This window comes from Gorilla gorilla, chromosome 11 (genome assembly GCF_029281585.2).
Source record: "Gorilla gorilla gorilla isolate KB3781 chromosome 11, NHGRI_mGorGor1-v2.1_pri, whole genome shotgun sequence".
In the NCBI taxonomy this organism is placed as follows: domain Eukaryota; kingdom Metazoa; phylum Chordata; class Mammalia; order Primates; family Hominidae; genus Gorilla; species Gorilla gorilla.
In genome coordinates, this window is record NC_073235.2 from 50,938,105 (window position 1) to 50,966,038 (window position 27,934).

At 35.3% G+C, this 27,934-nt stretch overlaps 1 protein-coding gene across 11 annotated transcripts in view; it reads left to right on the forward strand.

The window, feature by feature from the left end:
- Positions 1-27,934, forward strand: part of MBD5 (methyl-CpG binding domain protein 5) — a 484,769-nt gene that overhangs the window by 405,587 nt on the left and 51,248 nt on the right. For 10 of the 11 annotated variants that reach the window (XR_008677692.2, XM_055380166.2, XM_063694832.1 and 7 more), the window contains 3 exons: positions 20,072-20,739; positions 24,441-24,543; positions 25,598-25,778. Coding sequence is in view for 10 of the 11 variants with exons in the window: in XM_055380166.2 (XP_055236141.1) it covers positions 20,627-20,739; positions 24,441-24,543; positions 25,598-25,778 (397 nt within the window). In the remaining variant the exon portion in view is untranslated. Of the gene's footprint in view, positions 1-20,071; positions 20,740-24,440; positions 24,544-25,597; positions 25,779-27,934 lie in introns of those variants that run through there. The other variant, XM_055380170.2, reaches the window with a different exon arrangement.

Genomic DNA, 27,934 nt, shown 5'->3' on the forward strand with positions numbered 1-27,934 from the left:
CTTACATATTTTGTACATCCAGTATTGGAAATGATGCAAAGACGAAATACATAGTGTATCATATTGGTGCTATATGTGAAGCTACAGAAGTCATACACAACTGATAATTTGGCGGGGGAGATTTTTTGTATTTTTCATCTGCCTTTTCACTTCTGTGATCTTCAAAACACTCACTGCACTTGTATTTGGAGAGTCGTAGTGGTCTACACATTTTGTAAGTAAATGCTGTCAATTGAAACTCTGGTTACTGCTCAGACATTTCAATTAAGCAGTTTTCTGCTTTCACACACCAATAATAATTAGCTTTTAAGCTTTGTATCTGTCATTATTAAGTAGCCTTGTACACTTACCTGATCATAGCCCTTTTGCAACAGAACAATTTCACAGATCTCTTCCACAGTGTTGTGAGGAATACAGTAAAGGAAGGATATTTGGCTTCTTGATACCAAATCTATATTAGACAGAGTTGGCCAGAGAGAGAGAACCAAGAGAATATGTATATAGATATATGAGAGGAGATTTATTAGGGGACTTGGCTGATGCTATTATGATGGGTGAAAAGTCCCATTGCAGGCCATCTGCAAGCTGGAGATCCTGGGATGCCACTGGTGTAAGTCCTGGAGTCCAAAGCCCAGCAACCTGTAGTTCTGATGTCCAAAGCAGCAAAAGAAATGTGTGTCCAAGTTCTCAAAGAGACCTGTTTGCCTTTTGTATTACTTCTCTCTAGGCCCCCAGCAGATTGGATGGTGCCTGCCAACATTGAGAGAAGATCTTTCCCACCTAGTTCACTCAGACTCACACTCCTGGAAACACCATCACAGACAGACTAAAAATAATGTTTTACTAGGTGTTACTTAACCTAGTCAAGTTAACACCCAAACTTAAGCCCACCAGTCCACCTCTTATCAACCTGGCACCCAAACACATCCCCTTAAACCACACTTAATTTCCAAATAAAGACAAGAACAAAGTAATAGTTCCACCTAACATGATCCAACTATCTCACGTACAAGTGAAAATCACTAATCCCTTCCTCAGAATTTGACTTTCAGGATTTCAGCATTTGAAATTTTAAGTTTTTGGGATTCTGATTTTCAAGATTTTAGACTTTAAGGATTTTGACCTTATGGGATTTCAGCATTCAGGATTAGGGTGTTGAGGATTGTATCTTTTGGGGTTATGATGGCACTAGTATGCCACATTAAGTATAAACAGATGTAGGGACATCTTTCTGCCATGTGTACTTTAGCACTTTAAAGTAGTTTGCAATGATAAGTTAATATGATAATACTATATTAAAGAAAGTTTTCTTGCTTAATTTAAGTTTTGGTTGGTTCTTGTCCATTTTTTATATTTGTGACCAGAAATATGAATAATGATTATAGTCCCTCAGTTTTGAAAACAAGATATTCTATACTCCTCATTCAAGCTGCTGGACCATTTTAATTGCAGAAATCTTAATATTGCCAAATTATTTTTTTAAAAAACTGTTACCATTTGTAATAGTGTGTTTGTGGTAACCAGAATTGTATCAATATTGTAAAGCCAAAACAAAATACAGAAATGACATTGTTGATGAGGATAATTTAAAATTGCAATTGTCACCTATGTTCATTCTTTCTGTTTTTTTAGAGATGCAGTTTAGCCTTGTTGCCCAACTGAAGTGCAGTGGCATGATCATAGTTTATTGCAGCCTCAAACTCCTGAGCTCAAGCAGTCCTCCTGCCTCAGTCTCCCAGGTAGCTGGGACTACAGGCATGCACCACCATGCCCAATTAATTTGTAAAAATTTTTTGTAGAAACAGGGTTCTGCTATGTTGCCAGGCTGGTCTCAAGCTCCTAGCCTCAAGCAGTCCTCCCACCTTGGCCTCCCAAAGTGCTAAGATTACAGGAGTGAGCCACCGCACCTGGCCCCTATTCTTAATAATGAATTTAAATAAGTAGTATCATAATTTGATCTTATGAATTTTTACTAATGAATCTTTTCTGTTTTATTTAATGGCAGTTCCATTTACATTTCATTCAGCAATGGAGACTACTGATAAAATAATTTGGAAACTAGTCTAATCTATTATTTTTACAAATCAAGAAATTAAAGATCAGTTTAAATGTGTCTTGCTCAAAGTTATAAAACTAGAAAATTGCAGATACCAAACTTTCTAATCCTTAGTTCACTGGTTTTCTGATTTGTTTCTTCATCTCTGTGTTCCTGTAATACATCTAGTTCAACAAGTCATTTTCTGTGTGCCAGGCACTTTTCTAGGCACTGGTGATATCCCCTGAATGTGGAATTGTGCTGAAAATAAAATAAGAAAAGTAGATTCTATTCGGCCTCCACTCAGTTTTGATTGAATACATACCTGCAGTTAGCATCTGTGTGTGTATTTACCACTGGGTGATTTTAATATATTATTAAGAAGAACTTTTCTATCTATGGTTATATTTTAGGAGAGTAAAAAAAAGCAAGTTTTTTAGTATTTTGAAAGGAGAGAAAAATGAGTAATTAAACCTAAAGCACATTGTTTGCATACTATGTACCTGACAATTTGTTTGGAAACCAGGAACACAAAGATAAATAAGACAAGGGATGAGTGTATATTAAAACAGAGTTTGGCAAGTGCTGTAACATACATGTAACACACGTAGGATGACAAAGGGATAAACAGGTAACTCTAGGCAGGATAATAAAAGGTTACTTTAAAGAAAATGGGGAGAAGTTTTTTTTCTATGCCCAGAGAGCAACATAGGCGAAGGCTTAGAGTTGTAAACACATTGTTCAGGCATTTCCAAGAAAGTTTAGTGCAACAGAATACAATGGTATCTTGGGAGGAGCTGTGAGTAGGCATTTTTAGACATTGTTAGATAATTGAGAATGGAATTAATGACATGCGAGGACTTCTTCTTTTATGCCCTTGGTATTCGTCATGCTTCTTTCTATTTCCTGCTTCATCCCTAGCTCTATTCCTAAGTGTTATTTTAATTTTTTTTTATTTATTATACTTTAAGTTTTAGGGTACATGTGCACAATGTGCAGGTTTGTTACATATGTATACGTGTGCCATGTTGGTGTGCTGCACCCATTAACTCGTCATTTAACATTAGGTATATCTCCTAATGCTGTCCCTCCCCCTACTCCCGACAACACCACAGGCCCCAGTGTGTGATGTTCCCCTTCCTGTGTCCATGTGTTCTCATTGTTCAATTCCCACCTATGAGTGAGAACATGCGGTGTTTGGTTTTTTGTCCTTGTGATAGTTTGCTGAGAATGATGGTTTCCAGCTTCATCCATGTCCCTACAAAGGACATGAACTCATCATTTTTTATGGCTGCATAGTATTCCATGGTGTATATGTGCCACATTTTCTTAATCCAGTCTATCATTGTTGGACATTTGGGTTGGTTCCAAGTCTTTGCTATTGTGAATAGTGCCGCAATAAACATACATGTGCATGTGTCTTTATAGCAGCATGACTTATAATCCTTTGGGTATATACCCAGTAATGGGATGGCTGGGTCAAATGGTATTTCTAGTTCTAGATCCCTGAGGAATCGCCACACCAACTTCCACAATGGTTGAACTAGTTTACAGTCCCACCAGCAGTGTAAAAGTGTTCCTATTTCTCCACATGCTCTCCAGCACCTGTTGTTTCCTGACTTTTTAATGATCACCATTGTAACTGGTGTGAGATGGTATCTCATTGTGGTTTTGATTTGCATTTCTCTGATGGCCATGATGATGAGCATTTTTCCATGTGTCTTTTGGCTGCATAAATGTCTTCTTTTGAGAAGTGTCTGTTCATATCCTTTGCCCACTTGTTAATAGGGTTGTTTGTTTTTTTCTTGTAAATTTGTTTGAGTTCATTGTAGATTCTGGATAGTAGCCCTTTGTCAGATGAGTAGATTGCAAAAATTTTCTCCCATTCTGTAGGTTGCCTGTTCACTCTGATGGTAGTTTCTTTGCTGTGCAGAAGCTCTTTAGTTTAATTAGATCCCATTTGTCAATTTTGGCTTTTGTTGCCATTGCTTTTGGTGTTTTAGACATGAAGTCCTAAGTGTTATTTTAAATCAGAGATTGTATTTTGTACTTCCTTATCTTATGGCGACTAGCTCAGTGCTGTGGGCTTGGTATATGCCTATTGATTAATAGTGTTCATCATTCACTCATCAAATATTTTTGGTTCTAGTATGTGCAAGGCCTGTACTTTGTGCTATGGGGGAAAAAGTGACACAAAGCCAACCTTCAAGGAGCTAGTGAGCCCAAAACAAAAATTAGCAGGGATTTTTGTGTGTTATGATGACTGCTATATCCCATGTGCTCACAGAGCGTACATTCTTGTCAGAGGAGACAGACAATAATAAGATAAATTGTAAAAAATAGAGTATGTTAGATAGTGATAAATACTAAGGAGAAATAAAAGTAGAAAAAGGATATATTAATTACCAGAGAAAGAAAGATAAGATAAATTTACATAATTTCTCATCCCAGTTTCCACAACTCTAGAACAGAAAAAATAAAAGTATATGCCTTATATGATTGCGATAAGGATTAAATGAGCTTGGATATCCATATATAAAAGATGGAAACTAGACCCCTATCTCTTGCAATATACAAAAATCAAATCAAAATGGATCAAAGACTCAGATATCTAATACCTTAAACTATGAAACTACTACAAGAAAACTTTGGCAAAACTCTCCAGGACATTGGAGTGGGCAAAAATTTCTTGAGTAACACAAGCACAGGCAACAAAAGCAAAAATGGACAAATAGGACCACATCAAGTTGAAAAGCTTCTATACAACCAAGAAAACAATCAACAAAGTGAAGAGACAACCCATGGAATGGGAGAAAATATTTACAAACTACCTGTCTGACAGGGATCAATAACCAGAATATACAAGGAGCTCAAACAGCCGTATAGGAAAAAAATCTAACAGTCTGATTTAATAATGGACAAAAGATCTGAACAGACATTTCTCAGAAGAAGTCATATAATTGGCAAACAGGCATATGAAAAGGTGCTCAACATCACTGATCATCAGAGAAATGCAAACAGAACTACAGTGAGATACCGTCTCACCCCAGTTAGAATGGCTTTTATCCAAAAGTCAGGCAATGAATGCTGGTGATGATATGGAGAAAAGGGAACCTTTGTACACTGTTGTACACTGGAAGTGTAAATTGGGAATGTAAAGAGAGAACAGTTTGGAGGTTCCTCACAAAACTAAAAATGGAGCTACCATATGATCCAGCAATCTCACTCCTAGGTAGATACCCAAAAGAATGGAAATCTGTATCAGATATCTGCACTCTCATGTTTATTGCAGCACCATTCACAATAGCCAAGATTTGGAAGCAACCTATGTGTCCATCAAGAGATGAATGGATAAAGAAAATGTAGTATATATACACAATGGAGTACTATTCAGCCAAGAGAAGAATGAGAGCCTATCATTTGCAACAGCATGATTGGAATTGGAGGTCATTATGTGAAATGAAATAAGCCAGGTGCACAAACACAAACTTCACATGTTCTCACTTATTTGTGGGAGCTAAAAACTAAAATAATTGAACTCATAGAAATAGAAAGTAGACGGATGATTACGTTACCACAGGCTGGGAAGGGTAGTGGGGGTTTTTGGGGAGAGGTAGGGACGGCTAATGAGTACAAAAAATAGAAAGAATGAATAAGACTGAGTATTTGCTAGCACAACAAGGTGACTATTGTCAAAAATAATTTAATTGCACATTTTAAAATAACTGAAAGTATAATTGGATTGTTCGTAACACAAAGGATAAATGCTTGACGTGATGGATACCCCATTTATCCTAATGTGATTATTATGCATTGCATGCCTATATGAAAATATCTCATGTAACTCATACATATATACATCTACTGTGTACCCACAAAAATTAAAAATTAAAAAAATTTAAAGGACTAAATGAGCTAATTGGTGTATACGTAAAGTGTTCAGTGCAGTTCCTGGAAGTTGATAAGATAAATGGAAATATTATTTATTCATTTGGCTAAAATAACTTTAGCATCATAGCCATCTTCTTCTCATAAGTTAGAGACTTCTTTTATTAAAGGACATACTTTTCAGTGGTTTTAAACTGCTTTATCTAAGGCTAATACTTTCTCACCTGTGTGTTGCTCCTTTTGGCTTCTGCTTCCACTGCACTCTCATCTAATATTCCTTTCTTATTAAAGCAAATCATCACTCTTTGATAATACTTTGTCAAGAAAACAGCATTTGCTTATCTAGATGTCTGGTCATCATTTTCTACTTCAGCCATCAGGCAGGTATCCACATCTTCTTTGGAAAATATTTATTACTTCATCACTTATCACATCTCAAGGTTAAAAAGTCTGACAAAATGAGACCACTATGTTTGTTTACCACCTAAAAATGAGTACGATATTAGAAATGTTATTAACAGACAGAAATATAAAATCTTCAATATTAATCTTTCAGAAATGAGATCATTTGCAAAGATTAGGCGAAGTTTCAGGTCTCCCACTAACCTTTTCTTTGCCCATCTAAGCTCCATGCAGCCCTAGATGTCTCCTGCCCACCACACCTACCAATTCTTGAAAACTAGATTAACTCTCTCTTCGAGCTTAATTAGCACGCCATACTTAGCCCTATCATAACAAGTATCATTCAGTGTTATGCCCACCTCCCCACCCCTCTACTCCCCAGAGAGTAAGCTCCTTAAGGTGAGGACTACGTTCTCTTCATGTTTGGATTCCCAGTATCCATCACAGTGCCTCACATACAGTTGATGTCCAATACTTGCACCATTAATAATAATACCTGGAGTACATTTGTTATATCAGGATTATATAATATAAATGCCACTTGACCTTGTTTCCACATCCCTTGGTTGCTCCTTTGTCTCTCTTGGCTGCTTTCTGAGAAATAGCACCACCCAAGCATGTTGCCACACCTTGTCCTACACATTCCCCTGTCCTGCTCTGGTTCAAAATCATTCCCTAGTTTTTCTTTTTTCTTTTCTTTTCTATTATACTTTAAGTTCCAGGGTACATGTGCACAACGTGCAGGTTTGTTACATATGTATACATGTGCCATGTTGGTGCGCTGCACCCATTAACTCGTCATTTACATTAGGTATATCTCCTAATGCTATCCCTCCCCCCTCCCCCCACCCCATGACAGGCCCCAGTGTGTGATGTTCCCCTTCCTGTGTCCAAGTGTTCTCATTGTTCATTTCCCACCTATGAGTGAGAACATGCGGTGTTTGGTTTTTTGTCCTTGCGATAGTTTGCTGAGAATGATGGTTTCCAGCTTCATCCATGTCCCTACAAAGGACATGAACTCATCATTTTTTATGGCTGCATAGTATTCCATGGTGTATATGTGCCACATTTTCTTAATCCAGTCTTTCATTGTTGGACATTTGGGTTTGTTCCAAGTCTTTGCTATTGTGAATAGTGCCTCAATAAACATATGTGTGCATGTGTCTTTATAGCAGCATGATTTATAATCCTTTGGGTATATACCCAGTAATGGGATTGCTGGGTCAAATGGTGTTTCTAGTTCTAGATCCTTGAGGAATCGCCACACTGACTTCCACAATGGTTGAACTAGTTTACAGTCCCACCAGCAGTGTAAAAGTGTTCCTATTTCTCCACATCCTCTCCAGCACCTGTTGTTTCCTGACTTTAATGGTCGCCATTCTAACTGGTGTGAGATGGTATCTCACTGTGGTTTTGATTTGCATTTCTCTAATGGCCGGTGATGATGAGCATTTTTTCATGTGTCTTTTGGCTGCATAAATGTGTTCTTTTGAGAAGTGTCTGTTCATATCCTTCGCCCACGATGGGGTTGTTTTTTTTCTTGTAAATTTGTTTGAGTTCTTTGTAGATTCTGGATATTAGCCCTTTGTCAGATGAGTAGGTTGCAAAAATTTTCTCCCATTCTGTAGGTTGCCTGTTCACTCTGATGGTAGTTTCTTTTGCTGTGCAGAAGCTCTTTAGTTTAATTAGATCCCATTTGTCAATTTTGGCTTTTGTTGCCATTGCTTTTGGTGTTTTAGACATGAAGCCCTTGCCCACGCCTATGTCCTGAATGGTATTGCCTAGGTTTTCTTCTAGGGTTTTTATGGTTTTAGGTCTAACATGTAAGTCTTTAATCCATCTTGAATTAATTTTTGTATGAGGTGTAAGGAAAACTGGCTAGCCATATGTAGAAATCATTCCTTAGTTTTTCTAGTAATGATGTAGTTAGAGGAAGGTGGTATCCAAAAACAAACAAACAAACAAACAGAACAATAGTCTGGATATGAAGGGAAGACCTCAATGGTGAGAGTACCCTGTGGAGTAACTGTGGTCCAGGATAGCTCTTCCAGGTTAAAAACTTTTCTTATTCTCAAGAGTGATGAACCCATGGGATCTAACACAGACCATCTATATTTACAAGAAATTAATTTATATACCAGATTATTTATCTATGTGTGTGAGTGTGTGTGTGTGTGTAAGACTGAAATACTTGAGCTAGCTATCCGAGTAAGTAACTTAATTATATCAGAGCACCTATGAAATCCATCAAATAATCAGAAGGTTATCCAGTGGTGGCCATGGAGGTAGAACAAAATAAGTTAGACTGTTTTGAGGATTATTTTACCCAGGCTGAGGAAGAGCCTTGTCACACAGAGTATAGTAATATCTCCCTGATGACTAGGAGAAAGTAAACAGGTTATAAGATCTCAAGTATACCTTTGAAAGACTTGATGAATTTATTTGCTAACAGAAAACAATCTTTTTAATCCAGAAAAATTTCAGTGGCATTTTATATATCCTAAAATGAGTAATTGTACAATTAGATTCCATAATTATTTGATTCCCAAGATGAGTTCCTGAGATAATGACAATGTGATATTGCCAATGACGGTGGAAAGAAAGAAAGAAAGAAAGAAAGAAAGAAAGAAAGAAAGAGAAAGAAAGAAAGAAAGAAAAGATAGGAAAGAGAAAGGAAGAAAGAGAGAGAAAGAAAGAAGGAAAGAAAAAAGAAAGAAAGAAAGAAAGAAAGAAAGAAAGAAAGAAAGAAAGAAAGAAAGAAAGAAAGAAAGGTAAAGGAGGGAGGGAGGGAGGAAGGAAGGAAGGAAAGTAAAGGATTGAAATTGGATGGTTCTCTGTACCCTTTACCTACTCTAAGTCAAGAATCACCAGTCTCATTTTCCTTAGGAAAGTTACCTGTGTGCTTATGGTTTTAGCTGGCTTACTGGCCCTCCTGCACACACTGGTAATGCATAATGATCTGCTAAGAATTCATCATTTATCCTTTTGAAGAAACTATGAAATGTAGGATAAATGGTTATTTAGCAAAATAAGTTATACCTCTTGTCAAGGGCTATAGTGAAACCTTCAGCCTTATCTCAAAGTACTTTCTATTCCAGAAGTTGGAAACCCACATGCCTATAGAGGCCAGGCTGATGGGAATGAAGCAGGAAGCTATTGCAGTGAACTGGAGCGCCAAATCCTTTCTGGAGGAGCAGCCACTGCTCCATTCCAGATAATTGTTGCAAGGCAGGAATGTTGGCCTAGTGTTACCATATTGTCCAGTTTCTCAGGTAAAGCAGGAAATAGAATTGTTATGTGAAATCTTTTGATTTAAATATTGTCAATTAATTTACTTATATTATTATTCTTAAACCATGTGCAAGCCAAACACTTCTGTAGGTAGGGTTTGGCCCAGAGTCCTCCTGTGTATGGCTGGTCTTACATTTTGCGCATCTGTTTGTTAAATTAGAGACTTTTACAGTTTTTGCTTTTCTTCAGTACATCCTCTAAAACACTCTATGCCTCATTTGGTTATACTAAAACTCCCTCCCTCTCCAACCTGAGTACTTTGTGCCTAAGATTTCTGTGGCTGCTACATTTTCTCTGCCATCGTCATCATTCCAATGAGCAGTCAGTCAAGTACTGAATGGAGTCTCCTTGAGATACTTTTCATATGACGCCATTAAACATCCATGGGTTTTACTACTTGTTTCATTCCTGATATGTGAGCTACATAAACACAGTAAAATATCACTTATTTCATGGGGCGTAGAGATTATATGCTCTTTGGGCTCCCTTTTCTAAAATCTGCACAGAAATAATCTTCCTCCTCTTGTTTCTTGAAAGACCTTACCCGATACTTTATTAGACTGTAGTTATCTTGAACATTTAATTATATTTGCTGGAGAGACTGACTGGACTTGAGTGTTCCTAGATACATATTCAGACACAGTGTATTTGGGTGGGTTTCTTCAGTGGGTAAGGAGTTGTCTTATTTTTCCTTTTAGTAACCTGATTTTCAAGGTTACTAGGGTACTAGCAGAGTATTACTTTACCTCTGTTTGGTATTGATTTATTTATATTTGTTTATATACTTTATATAAAGTATAAATTACTTTACCTCTGTTTGGTATTGATTAATCCAAGTAGGAACTTGGCAGCCATTGCTAAATGAATTGAAGAGTGCTAAATATTTTTATAGTAAAAGTGTATATAAATATTAGTGTATATATAAATACACCATTTGGTGTATTGCAAACCCCCAAATGGACATAATTTGCATTATTTTATTCTCATCGTGCAGGTTTGGGAATAAACAAAATTGATATACATCATTTTTCAACAAAGATTTGACGTTCATATATTAAGCTGCATCCTGAGTAGACAAAACACTAGTAATGCACAGATAAGATGTGAAAATTACCCCCCAAACCTTGTTGGTGTACTCTTAAATTGGTTATGTAAATGCAACCAAGTTTTTTTTAATCAGTATTCCTTATGAGAAATCACCATATTACAGAAAAGCAAAAAATAACAGCTGTGCTAACAGCTAACATACAAGAATAAATCATGAATAATTTTTCCTTCAGAATTATAGTGAGTTTATCATTTTGTTCATAGATGTTCTGGTATAACTCATTGCTATTCTTTAAAACAATTCCCTACATTTCTTGAGTACATTCCTAGGTGGGTTTGCAGAAAATATAAAAAGTAAATTTTTTTAAAGATATATATTTGAGAGCTGGTAATTGTTCACTTTTTGGCTTTAAAGAAAGGAAGTGTTTCATAGTAAGTATTTTCCACATATGCGTATAGACCTTCACTTCCCACCTCCTTATATATTTTCAAAGGCACAAAGTGAAGCTTTAACTTGAACTTCTCTGCCTCAACTGCTTTTTCTTTTGCAAATCTTGTAGGATGTCAAGGGCGAAGAGAAGGCTCAGTTGTTTGTAATAATTTCTGTGAAGCAAAATAACTGGATATTATATGGGAGAATTACAAGGGGAACCTAATTTAAAGACTTGGAAAGTTAAGTAAAGATTAGGATGATGAGGGAAGACTTCTCTGAGAAAGTGACATTTAAACTGAGATGAATGGGAGCTATTCAGTGAAGAACAAGAGGGTGAGATGGGAGACAATATTCCAAGCAGAAAAGTGGGCATGACACCCGGAGGCATTTCAGAACCAATCTAAAGGATAGCCTTAATTTTTATTTGCAGTATGTAGATCATAATAGGTTAATGCGGTATTCTTTCCGACTCTCCATATCTTTTTCTCCAGTTGAATAAAACAGAAAGAGAAATAATAGCATATTACTGGGCATGAAGCTTTCCAATAAAAAGCTTCCCTAATACTTCTAAGGATGAGGGAAACATTAATTAGCTCTTCTACAGATATAACACTTAATTTTTTTGAAGATAGTATTTTCTGTGATTACAGAGCTAATATATGTTTATTATAGAAAAATTTGAAAATCCAAAAAGGCAATGAGAAAGTATGTTTTTATACTACCAGAGAACATATAGAGTATAGTGGTGTTCTATTCCTATGTCTATATAAATAGTAGCATTTTTGTAAATTAAGATTATAATTATATGTATAATTTTATAGTATGTTTTTTCACCTAACAAAATCATGGTCCTTTCCCCAGTGCTATTAAAATTTCTGTAATATGACTTTAATAGCTATATATGACTAATAACAATTTGGGTACTTACTATGTGCTAGGCACATCTAAATTAACCAACTTTTTTCCCAGAACAATCCTATATGGTTATAATCTCCATGTTATAAGAAACTTTAAAACTTGTGCAAGGTCACAAGCTAATAAAGGGTGGAGCCAAGGTTTAAACCCAGTCAGCTTCTAGCTTCTGCTGTTAACCAGTAATGCTATGTAGCCTCTCAATACTATGATTAATTTAAGTTAAACCCTATTTTAGGCTTTTTAATTGTTTTTAGTATGGTTTTGGCTATTGGAAATAATATTTTTGATTCTGTGAGTTGGCAGTTAAGTCTGGGCCCAGCTCTAGCAGCTCATCCCTGTTCCACATAGTGCTGGCTATATTTACTTATAAGTCTAGGGCCTCAGCTGGACTGGCTGGACAGCTAGACTTCTCTCTTTACATGGTCTCTCATCCTCGATGGGGCTAGCTCAGATTGTTCACATGATGATGGCATTCCAAGAAACAAGAGCGAAAGTTATAAGGCCTTTTGAGTTTTAGGTGCAAAACTTGAACAGTGTCATATGCATCAAATTCCACTGGTCAAAGCAAATCACAAGGCCTGCCAAGATTCAGCATATGGAGTGATAAATTCATCTCCTGATGGAAGGAACTGCAATTTTGTGGCAGCCTACCACACTTAGCATTTAGTTCAATGAAGACTTCTATGTGACTAGAGTGTATAAGTTGCTGAATTTTTGTAGCAAAATATGGCCTGGTATAAATAAACTTATTGACCAAAGATGGGCACAGACAAGCATGGCTGCTACTTTGACTCTGAGGACTGGCCTCACTCTCAGGAGCCTATCTCTCTGTACCTTGAGAGCTGATGAAAAATATAACTTTCCTACATCATTATGATCCCTCATTCTCAGGTTGTGAACTTGTACACTTTTCTGCAGTGAACGGTCAAGGACATCTGAAGCTAGAGAATATCTCTCTAATGAGTGGCAGGGGCAGGAGAGATTTGCCTTTTTAGGATATCCCTGTACAACTACATAAAACAAAAGTAAATGTGCTAGGGGTAGTTTGAGTGATTAAGTGGAGCCTGGCAGAGTTATTGGATTGCTTACAAAGGATGTATCTGAGAGGTATATTTTGGAAGAAGTGACTGCACAGTGAAGATAAGCAATGAAAATAATAACTAAACCAAAAATGGGGCTAGTGTATTGCACAGTTTAAAAAATATGAAAAAAGATATAACTGCAAGATAAGTGTGCTCATAAATAAAAATGCATGTCTTGAATAAATAGGTGAAAGGTGAAACAGATGGGGGGAGGTTGAATGAGGGATTGACTAGGTACTGTGAAGGGGCTGTTTGAATAATTGATATGAGGGTGAAAGATAATTAGAAAGGGGAAATGTCATTTAGGGTTACTCTAACAAGCATAATTCAGCCAATAATGATGGAAAGATTATGAATATGTTCATTTATTATCCAATAAAATGATTATTATGTTGTAGCCACTCAGACTTCCCTCTCCAAAATAGTAATGCTATTATTTTTAATCCAATCGTGTCTGTTGTTACATGTATATATTGTTTTGGAATATAAACATAAAGGCAGGTTTTATGTAGGACTTGTTCTCAATTGGAGAATATGAGGTGTTCACTTTTGCAAATATAGGAATAGAGTGGACTTCTTAATTATCTTTAAATATTCCATAAGCTAAGTTTTTAATCATAATATTAAAAGTATAAGCCATGATTTACATATATCAAATATCTATGTTTTACCTAATGTACATAGTCTCAGCTTGATAAATCAATAATTAATTGGGTGTTGATTCTGTCCCACTGTGTCTCCCGGTATTCCCATCCACTGAGCACAAGATCATTGTGTGATGTCATTATAAACATTTTAATAGAATTTACTCATAATATCACATGACTCAAAAACCAATTCATTATTTTTATCATTAATCATTTAATTATTCAGAAGAATTTGACATTTGATGTTATTCAAAAAGATTTATGAAGAATAGCTATTTACTTATTTTCATGATGTTACTTCATGTTGTTTTGAGTATAACTTTAAAAATACACATTTAAGCCAAGCATGGTGGCTCGCACTTGTAATCCTAGCACTTTGGAAGGCCAAGGCAAGAGGATCATTTGAGCTCAGGAGTTCAAGACCAGCCTGGGCAACAAAAGGAGACTCCCATCTCCACAAGAAAAAATGAAAAAATTATCCAGGCCTGGTTTGGACACCTGTGATCGCAGCTATACAGGAGGCTGAGGCAGGAGGATAGCTTGAGCCCAGGAAGTCAAAGCTGCAGTGAGCCGTGATTGTGCCATTGCCCTACAGCCTGGGCAACGGGGTGAGACCTTGTCTCCAAAAAATTAAAGTAAAATAAAATACCCATTTAACACTTCATAAAGTAGTGAGTTTATTATTAGGTTGACAATAATCTCATTAAAGCAAAATGAGAAATAAAAGGTCTATTTCATTAATTAGCATCCTGTTGAAGCATGTTTAATTTTTATATTGCTACACTTATTTATTTTAGGGGTTCCTTTATTAATCCAATTAAAATGTGTCTATAAACCACTTAGTAAATAAAACCGTGATTAACTTTATAAATAAAATTTAAAGTTAGCATATTAATTTTCTTGGAAGCCCTATCACACTTTTTGAACACAGAAATTATCACTCAGAGATTGTGAGATCATCAGGGAAAAATCTAGAGCAAAAGGTTCTTTTGCTATTTTATCAACATGCATAGTCATTGGCTTCTTTTAAAAACCTCTTTCATTTTAGACACGTGTTGCTAAAATTTTATAAGCCCACATGGTAAAAAATCAGAATGTAAAATTATATTGACTAATTAGAATATGCACAGTCTTTCAGAAGTACTTAAGCACCTACTGTATGCTAGGGATGATACCAGGAACTGGGAATATGACAAGGTCCTGCTCTTAGAGTGTTTACATTCCAATGGGGAGAGCTAGTCAATAAACACACAAATAAATGATAAACAGTAATCATCATCATCAGATAATGAAAGTATCAGTGAATTAACAAAGTGTGAGAGAGTACCCCTAGAGTTTACATTACAGTCTTTTTGACGAGATGATGTCTAATTTGAATGATGAATGGTCAGAAGAAGCCAATGTAAAGAAGAAAATCAAGTTGCTAAAATTCAATCCACCAAAAGCCATTTCCAGAGACTAATTTGCATTTTTAAAGGAATCAGGAAACTGAAAACATTGGTGGAATTGTGGCAGGTATCTCCCTCAGAACATACACACAGGCACACACACACACATGCACACAATTTTGCATCTCATTATTATTGCTACTGTTTGTGAAATAAATATAAATTAAGTCCTAAGTATAAGATCTATTGTAGATCCTGAGTCTTAGTAAGATGGAGGTACCTTCATATCACAAAATCTTTTATTTTTTGATCTATGCTTATTGGGCTTAAATGAAGCCATATAAACAAGGTGGGTCTTTGGGGAGGTGAGGCAAGATGCTGTGAAATAGGTACTTCTAAAAGCATAGTAATATTAAAGTGTTAAATTTGGAAAACAGCAGAAGCTTTAGTTTTTATAATATTATAATTATAAAATTATGAAAGTAAACCTGACTACATCTTGGATGAGTCTATATAGAAAGTGAAGTTATCAGAATCATGAAGGCAAGTAGAACCAATTTTAATATTTAGCAAAAGAAGGCACGCATCAGTTTCAAAAGTTTAAGAAACATGGCCTGAAATGCTTTCCTAGTTCTACCCTCCTGGCACTTTAAGAAATGTATCAAGGACCCTAGAATTATGTAATTCTATGTTAGCAAATAATTTTAAATGAGTTATCAAGATGGGCATAGATTTATGTACAGGAATATTTTTATCAGATTTATTTGTCATTGTGAAAATTTGGGAGAAAAATCTATGTCCACCAAAGGAAAATAAGTAAAGAAATTATATATACATTTATCACAAAATTATATCCAACAATTAAAGATCGTGTTTTGGAAAAGTGTTTAATGTCATAGTAAAAGGCCCAGGAAGAAAAAAAGTGGTAATGATTCAATATTTAAAAGACACACATTTACACATAGAAAATATTTGGAATCAGTGCAACTGCTTCAGAGAACAATTTGGCAATATCTGTAGAGTTGAAAATGTGCAGATCCATTAACATGATTGATATACCAATAGGTGAATAGTTGTATAATCATATGATAGAATACAATTTCAAGGTTAAAAATTCATGAATTGGAATCCTATATCTGCAACAGAGATAGATCTAGGTACCTCAATAGAGATGGCTCTCAAAACATGTTGAATTTTAGAAAAGCAAGTTGCAGAATTATATGTAGTATATACCAGTATTTATATAAAATTTCAAAATACATATAACAGTAAAATATTGTTTATGTATACATATATAGGAAATAAACATATTAAAACATAACCCAGAAGGATACAGATGAGAATCGTAATACTGGTTGCCTCTGGGGTGGAAGGGAGGGGATTGGGCTGAAAAGGAAAATGGGGTGAGGGTGAGGGATAGTATTTAACTTCATCTGTAATGTTTTCATCTTATTTTTTTAAATAAGCAAAAATGACAAAATGTTTACATTGTAAAATTAGAGTAGTGGATGTTGTTGTTTATTAAACTCATTTTTAATGTAAGCTTTTAAAACTTTCTAAAAACAAATGATTGAAAAAAAGCATATCAATGGTTCCATAGACATTTAGGATTTTTTTGTTTCTGTGAAGAATGTCATTGGTGTTTGATACAGATTGCGTTGAATCTGTAGATTGCTTAGGATAGCATTGTCATTTTAACAATATCAATTCTTCTAATCTGTGAGCATGTAATAGCTTTCCATTTGTTTGTATCCTCGCCTATTTCTTTAATCAGAGTTTTATAGTGTTTTTGTATTTTCAGTGGTTATTATTCAGCAGTGAGATTACAGTTCAGTTTTTATTTTCATCTTCAAACTTCTCTGTATTTTCCAAATTCACAAGATGAATGTTGAGAAAAAAATTGCCACTTAACAGATAAATGATAACTATATTGGATTTTTGCTATGAGGGCTTCCTAAGACCCTTACAATTGTGCTGCCTCTGGAAGGCTGAAGTAGCAGCAAAAAAGGGATGATCCTCCCATACTCCATCCCCAAACCCTGGACAAAAGAAATTAGAGGGCTGGCTGCCTGCAAGATGTAAAGCTGTAAAACCAGCCTTTTCTTGGGAAGAGAGGCAGACGGATTAGAGTGTCAGTCTTGATCAGGCATCAAACTTCGAACAGGCATCAGAACAAGCACCTAGAGGTTTACTAAAAAATAGATTGTCCCTAGAGTTTCTGATTCACTAAGTCTGAGATTGGGCCTGTGAATCTGCATTTTTGACAAGTTCCCAGGTGTTACTGGTAATAGTGGTGTTTGTCCCAGAACCATGTTAGAGAACTGCTGGTTTAAGCAAAACCCAGCCATCAGATGTTGGTATTTTTGATTACTGAAATGTGAGGGAAGCATTTGGCAGGAATCACTACAATGTTATTATCTGGCAGATCCACAAATTACTTAATGGAGTGAGCCAGCCAGTCTCAGGGAAGTTGGAGCCACATTTAAGAGCAGGCAGAAAAAAAAAAAAAGGTATCAAATAGAAAGCTGAAAAGTAGGGAAAATGGGAATGGGCCCAGTGTAATGATGAGACCACTGAAGAGATTTCTTTGGAAAAGCAAGGTAATAAAACAGGCATGAAAAGGGACTGTAAAAAAAACAAGTTTGGTCATCAGAGTCTGTTGCTATTTGACAAAACTAGAGGTCCAGGATGACACAAAGTTCATACCACTTTCACAAGCGCTAGAAATTCCATGAGGCCACAAACTCCTTGTGAACAGGGATTGACCCATCCTAACTTCCTCATCCCTCCCGTCCTCTTTCCTTTTTGTTCTTCCACATTGAATAGCTCATTAGTGCCAAATATTACACTGGGCTTTGGATAAATAGTACTTTGCTGTTGTAGTTCAGGCTGCTATAACCAAACACTGTAAACTGGATGGCTTATAAACAACATAAACTTTTTTATCATAATTCTGGAGGCTGGGAGATCCAAGATAAAGGCACTGGCAGATCCAGTGTCTGGTAAGGGACTACTTTCTGGTGCATGTGGTCTTTTCACTGCAAACTCACATGTTGGAAGAGATCTCTTTATGGCCTAATGCCATTCATGATGGCTCTGCCCCCATGACCTAATCATCTCCCAAAGGCTCTATCTCCTAATACCATCACCTTGGGGGTTAGGATTTCAACCTACGGATTTGCGGGGGGACACAGACATTCAGACCACAGTACTTACCATCTTTGTACTCCCAGCACCTAGCATAGTACCTAGCACATATAGTAGCTGCTCACTAACTGTTGAATGAAATGTGAATAAACACAGACATGAACAGCAGGAGTCATGGTCAAAGGTATAGTGAGTGGAAGATGTTATGCCTGCAGATGGGCCATTTCTGTGAGAAGTATAACACAGTGGACTGGGGCCAGTGGTGCAAATTTCCAGCTTGAGACCCCATTGGGACTGCTACTACTTGGTACTTTTTATAGTCCGAAATTTTTCCCAGTAAATTTTTGATATTTTCCCCATTGCCTGCCGGTGTTTGCCATGTCCATACCCACAGTTCCTTGTTTTCAGTTGTGAGTAAATGCTTCATTACAACACCCTTAACCTGTCTCAGAGCCAAGGCTGCAAATAAGGCATATACCTGAATATATGATGGCCTTTACTGCAAGGTGGTCTCCTGCTTTCCTCATGAGAGATCCAAAAAAAGGTTTCAGGCCAACTTAAATACACAGACTTTTAGGAATGTAGTTAAGTAGTTATGTGTCTATTTACACTGTTTAATTTGTTACTTGATTAAGTTATGCATGCATCTTTGAAATGCGTGTTGTCTAAAATAATACATTAGCTTTTTCACTTATGTGTTTTAAAATGATTTTAATTTAATACTTTCATATGAATCTTAAGTCATTTAACACAGTTTTTCAGAGTATATCATCTTCACTTCCATTTAAATTGTTTGAAATATAGTATTTTTTGAATCTGTGGACAATGCTGCCACTGAAATATTTATCACAAACCACAAGTCCCATTCATTCAACACTAGGATAATTGTTTTTTATGCATTCTTTAGTGTAGTTTCATGAATCCCACAATGTAACTATATACAGTATATTAAATTGGTCATAAAAAGGCTTCTTTACAAAAACAAATAATACTAACAAATGTGAAGCTGCATTCCCCACAAGATTGGGTACTAAATCTTCTAAAAATTTACTTGCCATGATTTTTTATTTAACAGCTCAATCAAGATAACTTTTATAAGCATTCCACACTATCATTGATTATGGCTGTTTCAAGCTAGTATGTCCTCCTCAAAATAGCACCTCGTAACTGAATAAGGGAATTAAAAGAGCACCCCATAATATAAGGAATTTTGTAAATTCTTGACTATAAAGCAACTTCCACTCATATTCAGTAATATGGGAGGGAAACCACCTCTTATATTTGGAAAAGTACTATAAATTTATTTCCTTCTAATTTCTTATTTTAAAAAAATAAACATTTTCTTCTCTAGACCAAAACTGTATAATGATTAGAAAAGAAAACTGAATCAAAGGGTTATATAATATTAAGGACTTATTAAAATATGGTTGGATTAACACACAACTGCGTAGTTTACGGTCATTAAGAAGTGATGGATATATTTTTATGTCAAGTTAGAAGGAGGCCTTATGTGTACGTTTGTATGTTTGAGTGTATGTGTATATGTAATGCCATAATTACGGGTCTGTCTCTAGTAATTAGAAAGTTGGATATGCCGAAGAGCAAGTAGATTAGTTTAATTGGAGTAAGTGGACTAAGTTGGAAGAAGGAAACAACTTGAATTTGACGTATGATTTTGATAGCAAAGGACATCAATGTGATTGGGTACACTTCGTAGTTTATTCTATTTTAAAATTGTAAAGCTTCTCAGTTTTCAACATTAAATATACAAGTTCACATATTTACATATGTTTCAGGCTACATTATTGGAATTTTGAAGTCATGAAAACATCAGATGAACCAACCTGCAACACCTTGGATTCAGATTGGAAGATAAAGAGAAAGTTTAAAGAATGTGGCCTATAAAGGCGGGTACCTGGAAATATTAACCGACTCACACTGTAAAAATGAGACCAGTTTCTAAACAATAGAGATTGTCTTAGTACAACATCAAGGTTCAAGACAAATGTTGAACTAAAAACTTTACACTCCCCACCCCCACTTCAGACAGGTACCAGCATTGGTGAATTATGATTTTCCTTAGTCAGAAGCACTCATTTTTACCCATGTAGACCATCCCTAGGAATTAAATATTGGTTATTTAATGTAGATTATAATGGGAAGCTGATTTTTTTCACAATGGCAGATTTCAAGGACTTGGTTCCAAACTAAGCTGAAGCTTCCCAATGCGTTTTGTACAGTCTGGGAAAAACTGTGCTGCACTGGCCCACTTTTGAAGGCCATCATGCTCTGTAATATAAGGATATCATCTTATTGCTGATATCTTGGAGAGTCCCTAGCAGACACAGAAAATGAATGGAGGCAAAGAGTGTGACGGAGGGGACAAGGAAGGAGGTCTTCCAGCTATACAAGTTCCTGTGGGTTGGCAGCGTCGTGTGGATCAAAATGGAGTGCTTTATGTCAGGTAAGTTCTTATTATTACCTGTGGTACCTGCAAAGTTGTACTCCAAAGACTAAGGAGAGAACCAAGCATGGTGACTGATGGCACCTCATATAAATGTGAAAAAGTGACATTTGTGCTAGAAACATATGAGAGTTTTTATTGCCTTAGATTTCCAGAGAGAATTTTTGTGCATTACGTGTTTATATAAGGTGTCATTCTGCTTATCTCTGTAACAAGAATAAAGAAAAATAAGATTTCTGAAAGAAACATGCAATCATCATTACCACATTCACAGGAGAATGTAAAATACTGGAAATATCACTTGACCTGATATCGCTTGACAGAATTACTCTGTCCTTCAGAGTGTGTCAGCTGGCCTTTTTTGATAAAATTGAGTTTTTATCCATAGAAAGTTTCAATTATTAGACTTCTTAATGCCTCATGTTAACTAAAAATACATTTCTTTTTTTCTGCATAGCCTTTAATCTATTTCCTTGCGTGTAATAGTAAAAGTGAAAAAGTCATGGAGAAGGCTCTGCATCTTACAAGTAAATAGTCATACAAATAAAACGCCTACTCTTTTCAATGTCAGTGCTATACATCTCTTGTAGAACAAGTTGAATGGAATGACTAAACTGTTAAGAAGAAGTTTTAGTCTTACTCATTAAATAGTTGACATCTAAGTTCCCTACTTCATAGTTTTTCTGTAAGTGTCTGAAAGAAGATACCATAAATCTTTCTTGTGATGTAATGAAAAATTTTAGAAACAGACTTAAAACTTTTTAAAAGGTATCACATTCCATTATTAGATTGATGCATTTACTTTCAGTGTGGCTATTTATATCCCAGCTTCAACAGAATTTGCCAGTCCAGCAAGAATGTATTTATAAAAATGAGATATTTTTGGTTATGTAAACACAGACTATTTTATGGCATAATAACTCAGAAAGTCAGTTCAGATTCTGTCCTGAGTTTGTTTGCTTGTTGTGTGTAAGGCGTTTCTGGAGGTAAATCTAATTACCAATTAAAAGCATTTTGTTGCATAAATTTTACTTCTATAATATTAAAGATGTGATCCATATTTATTGGGGTGAAGGGATAAGAAAGCAGAGAATATGAAGCTCATCCCATGGTAGATGAGATGAACAAGCACACATGAGATAACTTCTTCAGAGTTTCTATTGCCAGTGCTGTTAACAAACTACCAGAAATACTTTGTTATAAATATAATATAGCAAGTTATCTGTGTTATATGTTTATACTTATGGTTGTTCTAGTTTATAAAGAGCAAATGTATATTCAGCATAGAACAAAAGACTCTAAAATCTGGATAATTTTTTTTTCACTTCCTTTTTGTTCCTATGAAAGATAGATGAGCTTTTTCAACTTCTGCGAGCAAAAACCAAAGTAAATCTGGGAGTCAAAAACCAAGTTAAAGTCTAAGAAACTGTCAGTTATCTTGTTCATGATTTTCCAAGTCTGACTAAACTTTATACCATCTGATATCCTTGTTAGTATGGGTTCTCCAACTTCAAATCTGTATACTGATAATTATTTTGGAAACAAGCTTTCCTAGATTAGGTAAAACACTCTCAAATTAAATTAACCAGCATAGATTTAATTTGTTTGTATATAACTAAATTACTACTTGAACATGTATAGCTCCTTCTATAGCTCCCTGCTCAACGTGCAGTTTGCTCATAATTTTTAGGTTGGTCTCCAGCTGCTCCTGCCTCAGGGTGGCATTGAGGCTACACATTAAATTTTCCACCTACTTCCAATCTTCTAAGCTTTATCTATGCTGTAAGTTTTTAAACTTTTTTACATTAATTATTACTCTGAGAAATTAATTAAAGAGATACAACTGAAGGAAAGAAGCCAACTGACTTTTTGAGAGGAAATGTTTTTAAAGCGTCTGGAGTACTTTAATAGAATTAAGGAATTCATGTCTTCAGGTTTAATTTTACAATTAAATTCCTCTAGGATTCCGTCCATACACTTTCTTCTAAGTTAAAATGTTGGGCAGTTCCTTTTCACCAAATTCATGAATGCTTCACATGAAAAATCAACAAGATATTATACTTTTTTTCTTGTTGTTTTTGAGACAAAGTCTCACTCCGTCGCCCAGGCTGGAGTGTAGTGGCGCATCTTGGCTCACTGCAACCTCCGCCTCTTGGGTTCAAACATTTCTCATGCCTCAGCCTCCCGAGTAGCACACACTACCATGCGCAGCTAATGTTTGTATTTTTAGTAGAGACGGGGTTTCACCATGTTGGCCAGGCTGGTCTCAAATTCCTGACCTCAAGTGATCCGCCTGCCTCAGCCTCCCAAAGTGCTGGGTTTACAGGCGTGAACCACTGCACTCAGCCTGACTTAGTTTTATTGAAATCGCCAGACCTCCAAAAACATCTTGTTGCCCTTCCCTGCAGTGGTTGAACTCGTCACTAAAATGAGAATTCTCTGCATATCACCTGAAAAAAAAATAGCCTAAGTAAATGAGTAATTTGACAAAGTTGAGGATTTTTGTTTAGATTTTCTACATGCTGAAATTACTTTCATAAGTGTCCATAAATAAAATATGAATTGCATTTTAAAGCTAGTTCACTAATAGATTTTTAAAAAATACTACTTGTGTTTTTGTAGAGATAGAACAATCTGTGTCCAGTATTGTAATGTTTTGTATATGAAATGGAGATTCTTGTTTCTGGATGAACTTGGTCAGAGGGCTTAAGTGAAGGTTTTGGTAAATAGTCATAACTAAAAGATATTCTCAAGTGAAAAGTATATAATTTCAAAGCATAATATGTATTTAAGTTCAAACATTGACATGTTAATGTAAAGTCCTAAAATGCAGATTGTCCATCTCACATAAAATAACTCCCATTGTAAATAAAAATCAGAGACATCTCTTGTCATCTGAATTAGTACTTAATCTGTATTGATGAATATTCACATATCTTACTGACTTTTGTGATCTGAAACTTCGTAACATTGAAGTACCTACACAATTATTAGCCCGAAGACCTGCGAGGCACATTTCTGCTGCCTAAAACCCTATTTCCTCATAAGTTTCCTTTCTTTTGTCAACTCTGCTTAATTCCTCTCTCTCTCTCTGTACAGTTTGACTCTTCAGTGTATCTTCAGATATAACTGATCTATTATATCTTTAAAGAAACACATGGGTAAGGGGGAGATAAAGGAAACCTGTTTTTACATAGGGACAACTTGGTTCTAGATTCCAAGATAAACAGGGACTTGCTCACTCCAACTTTTGTGGACTTGCCAACTTTCTGGTTCGAACTTCAATATGTTTCTAAATTTCTGTTTTTCCTCAAAGAGCTTTCAAAGTAGATATTCTAGTTTAAAATGAGAGTCATTGCTTTTATGTAGTTTTCTTGTTCTTTGTTCCTTTCTTGCCTGCTTCTGTCCTTTCTTAAGAATAGCATTTTTACCACCTTAAGTCTACTCTTGGTTTTCAAAATACTTTTATTTAATTTTCTATGAAGATCTGTATTTTTCTGAGAAATATTTTGGTTCAAAAGAAAACACAATAGTGTTAAAGGCTATAATTTAGTAGCTAACATAATATTGACAAAGAAAATGCTTTTCCCTAGTGGGAAAATATCCCATAAAGGACAGTAAGACTATAAATTATGCCTTTTTTTCATATAATATGTGTAGTCAAAATTATTTCCTGATGTTTTTTTAAACTATTTTTACAGTCCCAGTGGGTCTTTGTTATCTTGCTTGGAGCAGGTTAAAACATACCTGCTTACTGATGGAACATGCAAGTGTGGCTTGGAATGTCCTCTTATTCTTCCCAAGGTAACCATTTCACAATAGATCTACAGCAGTGTTTTATTTTTTAGGTATTTTATATATTTGTTTTTCTCATTTGGAATTTTATTTTTTATTACTTCTCCAATCATACATTTTAATTCTTTATCTAATTCTCATATTTTGCATGTGTTTTGGAATGCTTAAAAATTGTGGAAAATAATTCATGGCTAAGAGTCATTTTCAAAGGTGTCAAATCTATATTCATATTAAATTTCATTAAAACCACCTTTCTACCTTTTCATTAGAGCTGTATCTAATATTGCTCGGCATTTAATAGTGCAATATTTTCTCTCATTACTGTAACTGCTCAAATCTGCAATGTTATTGTTAGCACTGGTATTGATAAATCTGCCACAGATATTCTCAAAATCACAAAACTGAACACTTATAGCCAAAATATGAAACTGTTTTACTCATTTGCAAGGTAAAAAGTAAAATCATGTAAAATGGTAAAATATTATTTGCTATAGAAATAGGTCATTATTTTGTGAATGTCTATTATAATGCCAATTTTAAAAGTAAAGGTTAGACAATTTTTACTTTTCATTTGTGTGTCACCACATTCCAAAAAAAGATTAACATAATAAATAAATTTAAAAAAAAACAAGTAATAGATTTTCAAAATCAGTGACAAGATAATATTAACATAATAATAAAATGAAGCCAAGGAAAAAGTTAATATGTAGAAATATCATAGCTTTTTGTTTTGTCTTTTTTAAGTGTACTTCATCTGTTTTTACACTGTTAGAACATCAGGAGGTATCTAAAATTGAGAACATTATCAGATATTATACCTTTTCATATATTTATCTTGGCTGTCTTAGAATTAGGATAGTATTCATTATTTACTTTGCCACTAAAAGCTTGAGTTCAGCAGAAGTACTTACTAAGTTATATAAAGTTGCCTTTCTTAAAAACTTGAGAAAGTTTTATTCAGATTTATGGCTTAATCTATGCACAACTTTTTTTTTAAACAAAGGGATCTTTTTATTAAATGTTTTTACAGACATATTCTAAACAAAGGCTGTGCTTTTTCCAGGTATTTAATTTTGATCCTGGAGCTGCTGTGAAACAGAGGACCGCAGAAGATGTTAAGGCAGATGAAGATGTCACAAAGCTATGCATACATAAAAGAAAAATTATTGCAGTGGCCACACTTCATAAAAGCATGGAAGCCCCACATCCTTCTCTGGTGCTCACCAGTCCTGGAGGAGGAACAAGTATGTAATATGGTGAAAGGTTCAGGAATTCTCCTCTCCCTAGAGAAGGAGTTGCTAGAAATCATTTTGCCTAGCATTTTCTCATTCTACTTTTCAAGCACGCACAATGCTTTTAAAATTCTGTATGTCCTATAATTTTATTACAAATAGCAAACTAGTTCTGAAAAAATATAGTGAGGTTATTTTCCAAAATTTCTTACCCAGAGCATTCAGTTTAACAGGCAGAATAAACACTAATTAGTACATACAAATACTCTGCAAGTGTGTAAAGCTGAGCTAACAAAAGTTCCCTTGGTTTTTAGGAAATAAATGTAGCCTTTTTCCTGGGGGTGGATTGGAATGTGTGGTATCAAGTCCCCAAAAGCAGTGTTATTCTTTTAGTTATTTGTCGAACACCTACTAAACAGAAATCACCTTGCTGAAAACTTTTTATATCTCCACCACCACACACACGCATGCATGGGGGCTTTCTTTTTTAAATATTTCAAAGCTGCAGAAAAGTTGCAAGAATAGTTCATGGAGTATCCTTCATCTAAATTTACCAATTAACATTTTGTTGCAGAAGTTGCAGTTATTGTGACAATTCAACCCTAAATATTTCAGAGTACAAGGGCACACTCCTACATAAACACAATCTAAGGCTCACATTCAGGAAATTTAACACTGACATAATATTATTATCTAACATGCAATCTGTATTCAGATTTCTCCAATTGTCCTAACAGTGTCTCTTATAGTTTCACAGAAATTCAGTCTTGACCAGGTGCAGTGGCTCATACCTGTAATCTCAGCACTTTGGGAGGCTGAAGTGGGAGGATCGCTTGAGGCTAGGAGTTTGAGACCAGCTTAGACAATACAGCAAGACCTGTCTCTAAAATAAAAAAAAATAAAAAAATAAAAAAACTAGCCAGGCATGGTGGTGGCTCATACCTTTAGTCTTAGCTACTTAGAAGGCTGAGGTGGGAGATCTCTTGAACCCAGAAGTTGGAGGCTGCAGTGAGCCATGATTACACCACTGTGCTCCAACCTGAGTGATAGAGCAAAACTCTGTCTTGATTTAAAAAAAAAAAGAAGTCGGTCTTTTTAAAGATTCACAATGCAATCAAAGATTGTACACTGCATTTAGTTGTTACATATCTTTATATCAATTAACAAGTCTTTTTCAATTTTTCATGACATTGAAATTTTTGAAGAGTCTAGGCCAACTTTTCACGATGTTCCTCAGTTTGGATTTTCCTCATATTTATGTTCAGGCTAAACACATTTTGCTAGGAATACTGCATAGATGATGTTAGCTCCTCATCATTAGACACATAATGTCAGTTTATCCCATTTTGATAACATTGTTTGATTGCTTAGTTAAAATTATGTCCATTTGATTTTCCCGTTATTGAAGTACCCTTTTCCCTTTATGATTAATGTGTACTCTGTGGAATTATACTTTGGGACTGAGGAACTTCTTTTTGTAAGGGATAGAATATGAATGCTCTCTAAAATATTATAATCTAATGTTTGAATATTAATTCAGAATAAAATATAGCTAAACACCGAAGCATTTGTTTATGAGGGATTATTGATACTTTCCCACGGAACTCTGAAAAATAGGGATGATGAGTATACCTGTAGTGATCAGAGAGAGCTTTATGGCAGAACTGAGATTTGGACCAGTCTTAGAAAATAGTAGGATTTAGACATATAAGAGGGATAGGAAAAACCTTCTCCATAATGAGTGTAGCATAATAAGGGAGTTGTAGAAACTGACTTGAATAGAAGATTAGACCGATGTAGGTAAATTGGGGCCAAATTACTGATTGCTTTGGATACAAAGAAGAACAGTTGCCATGTCATGCAGGTAATTAAAGATTCACACTTAGAATTCATGTGAAGAGGTATAACTATGTTTTCATTGTTGCTTATTACCGTGGACATATTCTTACCTGTGCTTGCTCTCACATCACATAATATCATATAGATTTACCAGTTTCTACAGAGTCAGCTTATCGCCTTTCTAAAGACCCTGGCAGAATCTAGATCTCACTTCTTTGTCATACCTATACATACAAGTTTAATTATTGAAATTAAAGGTAAGTATATAACTAGCACAGGTAGTAATAGGTACACCTCCATTCCTTCTTAAAATGATACTCTTTATGGGA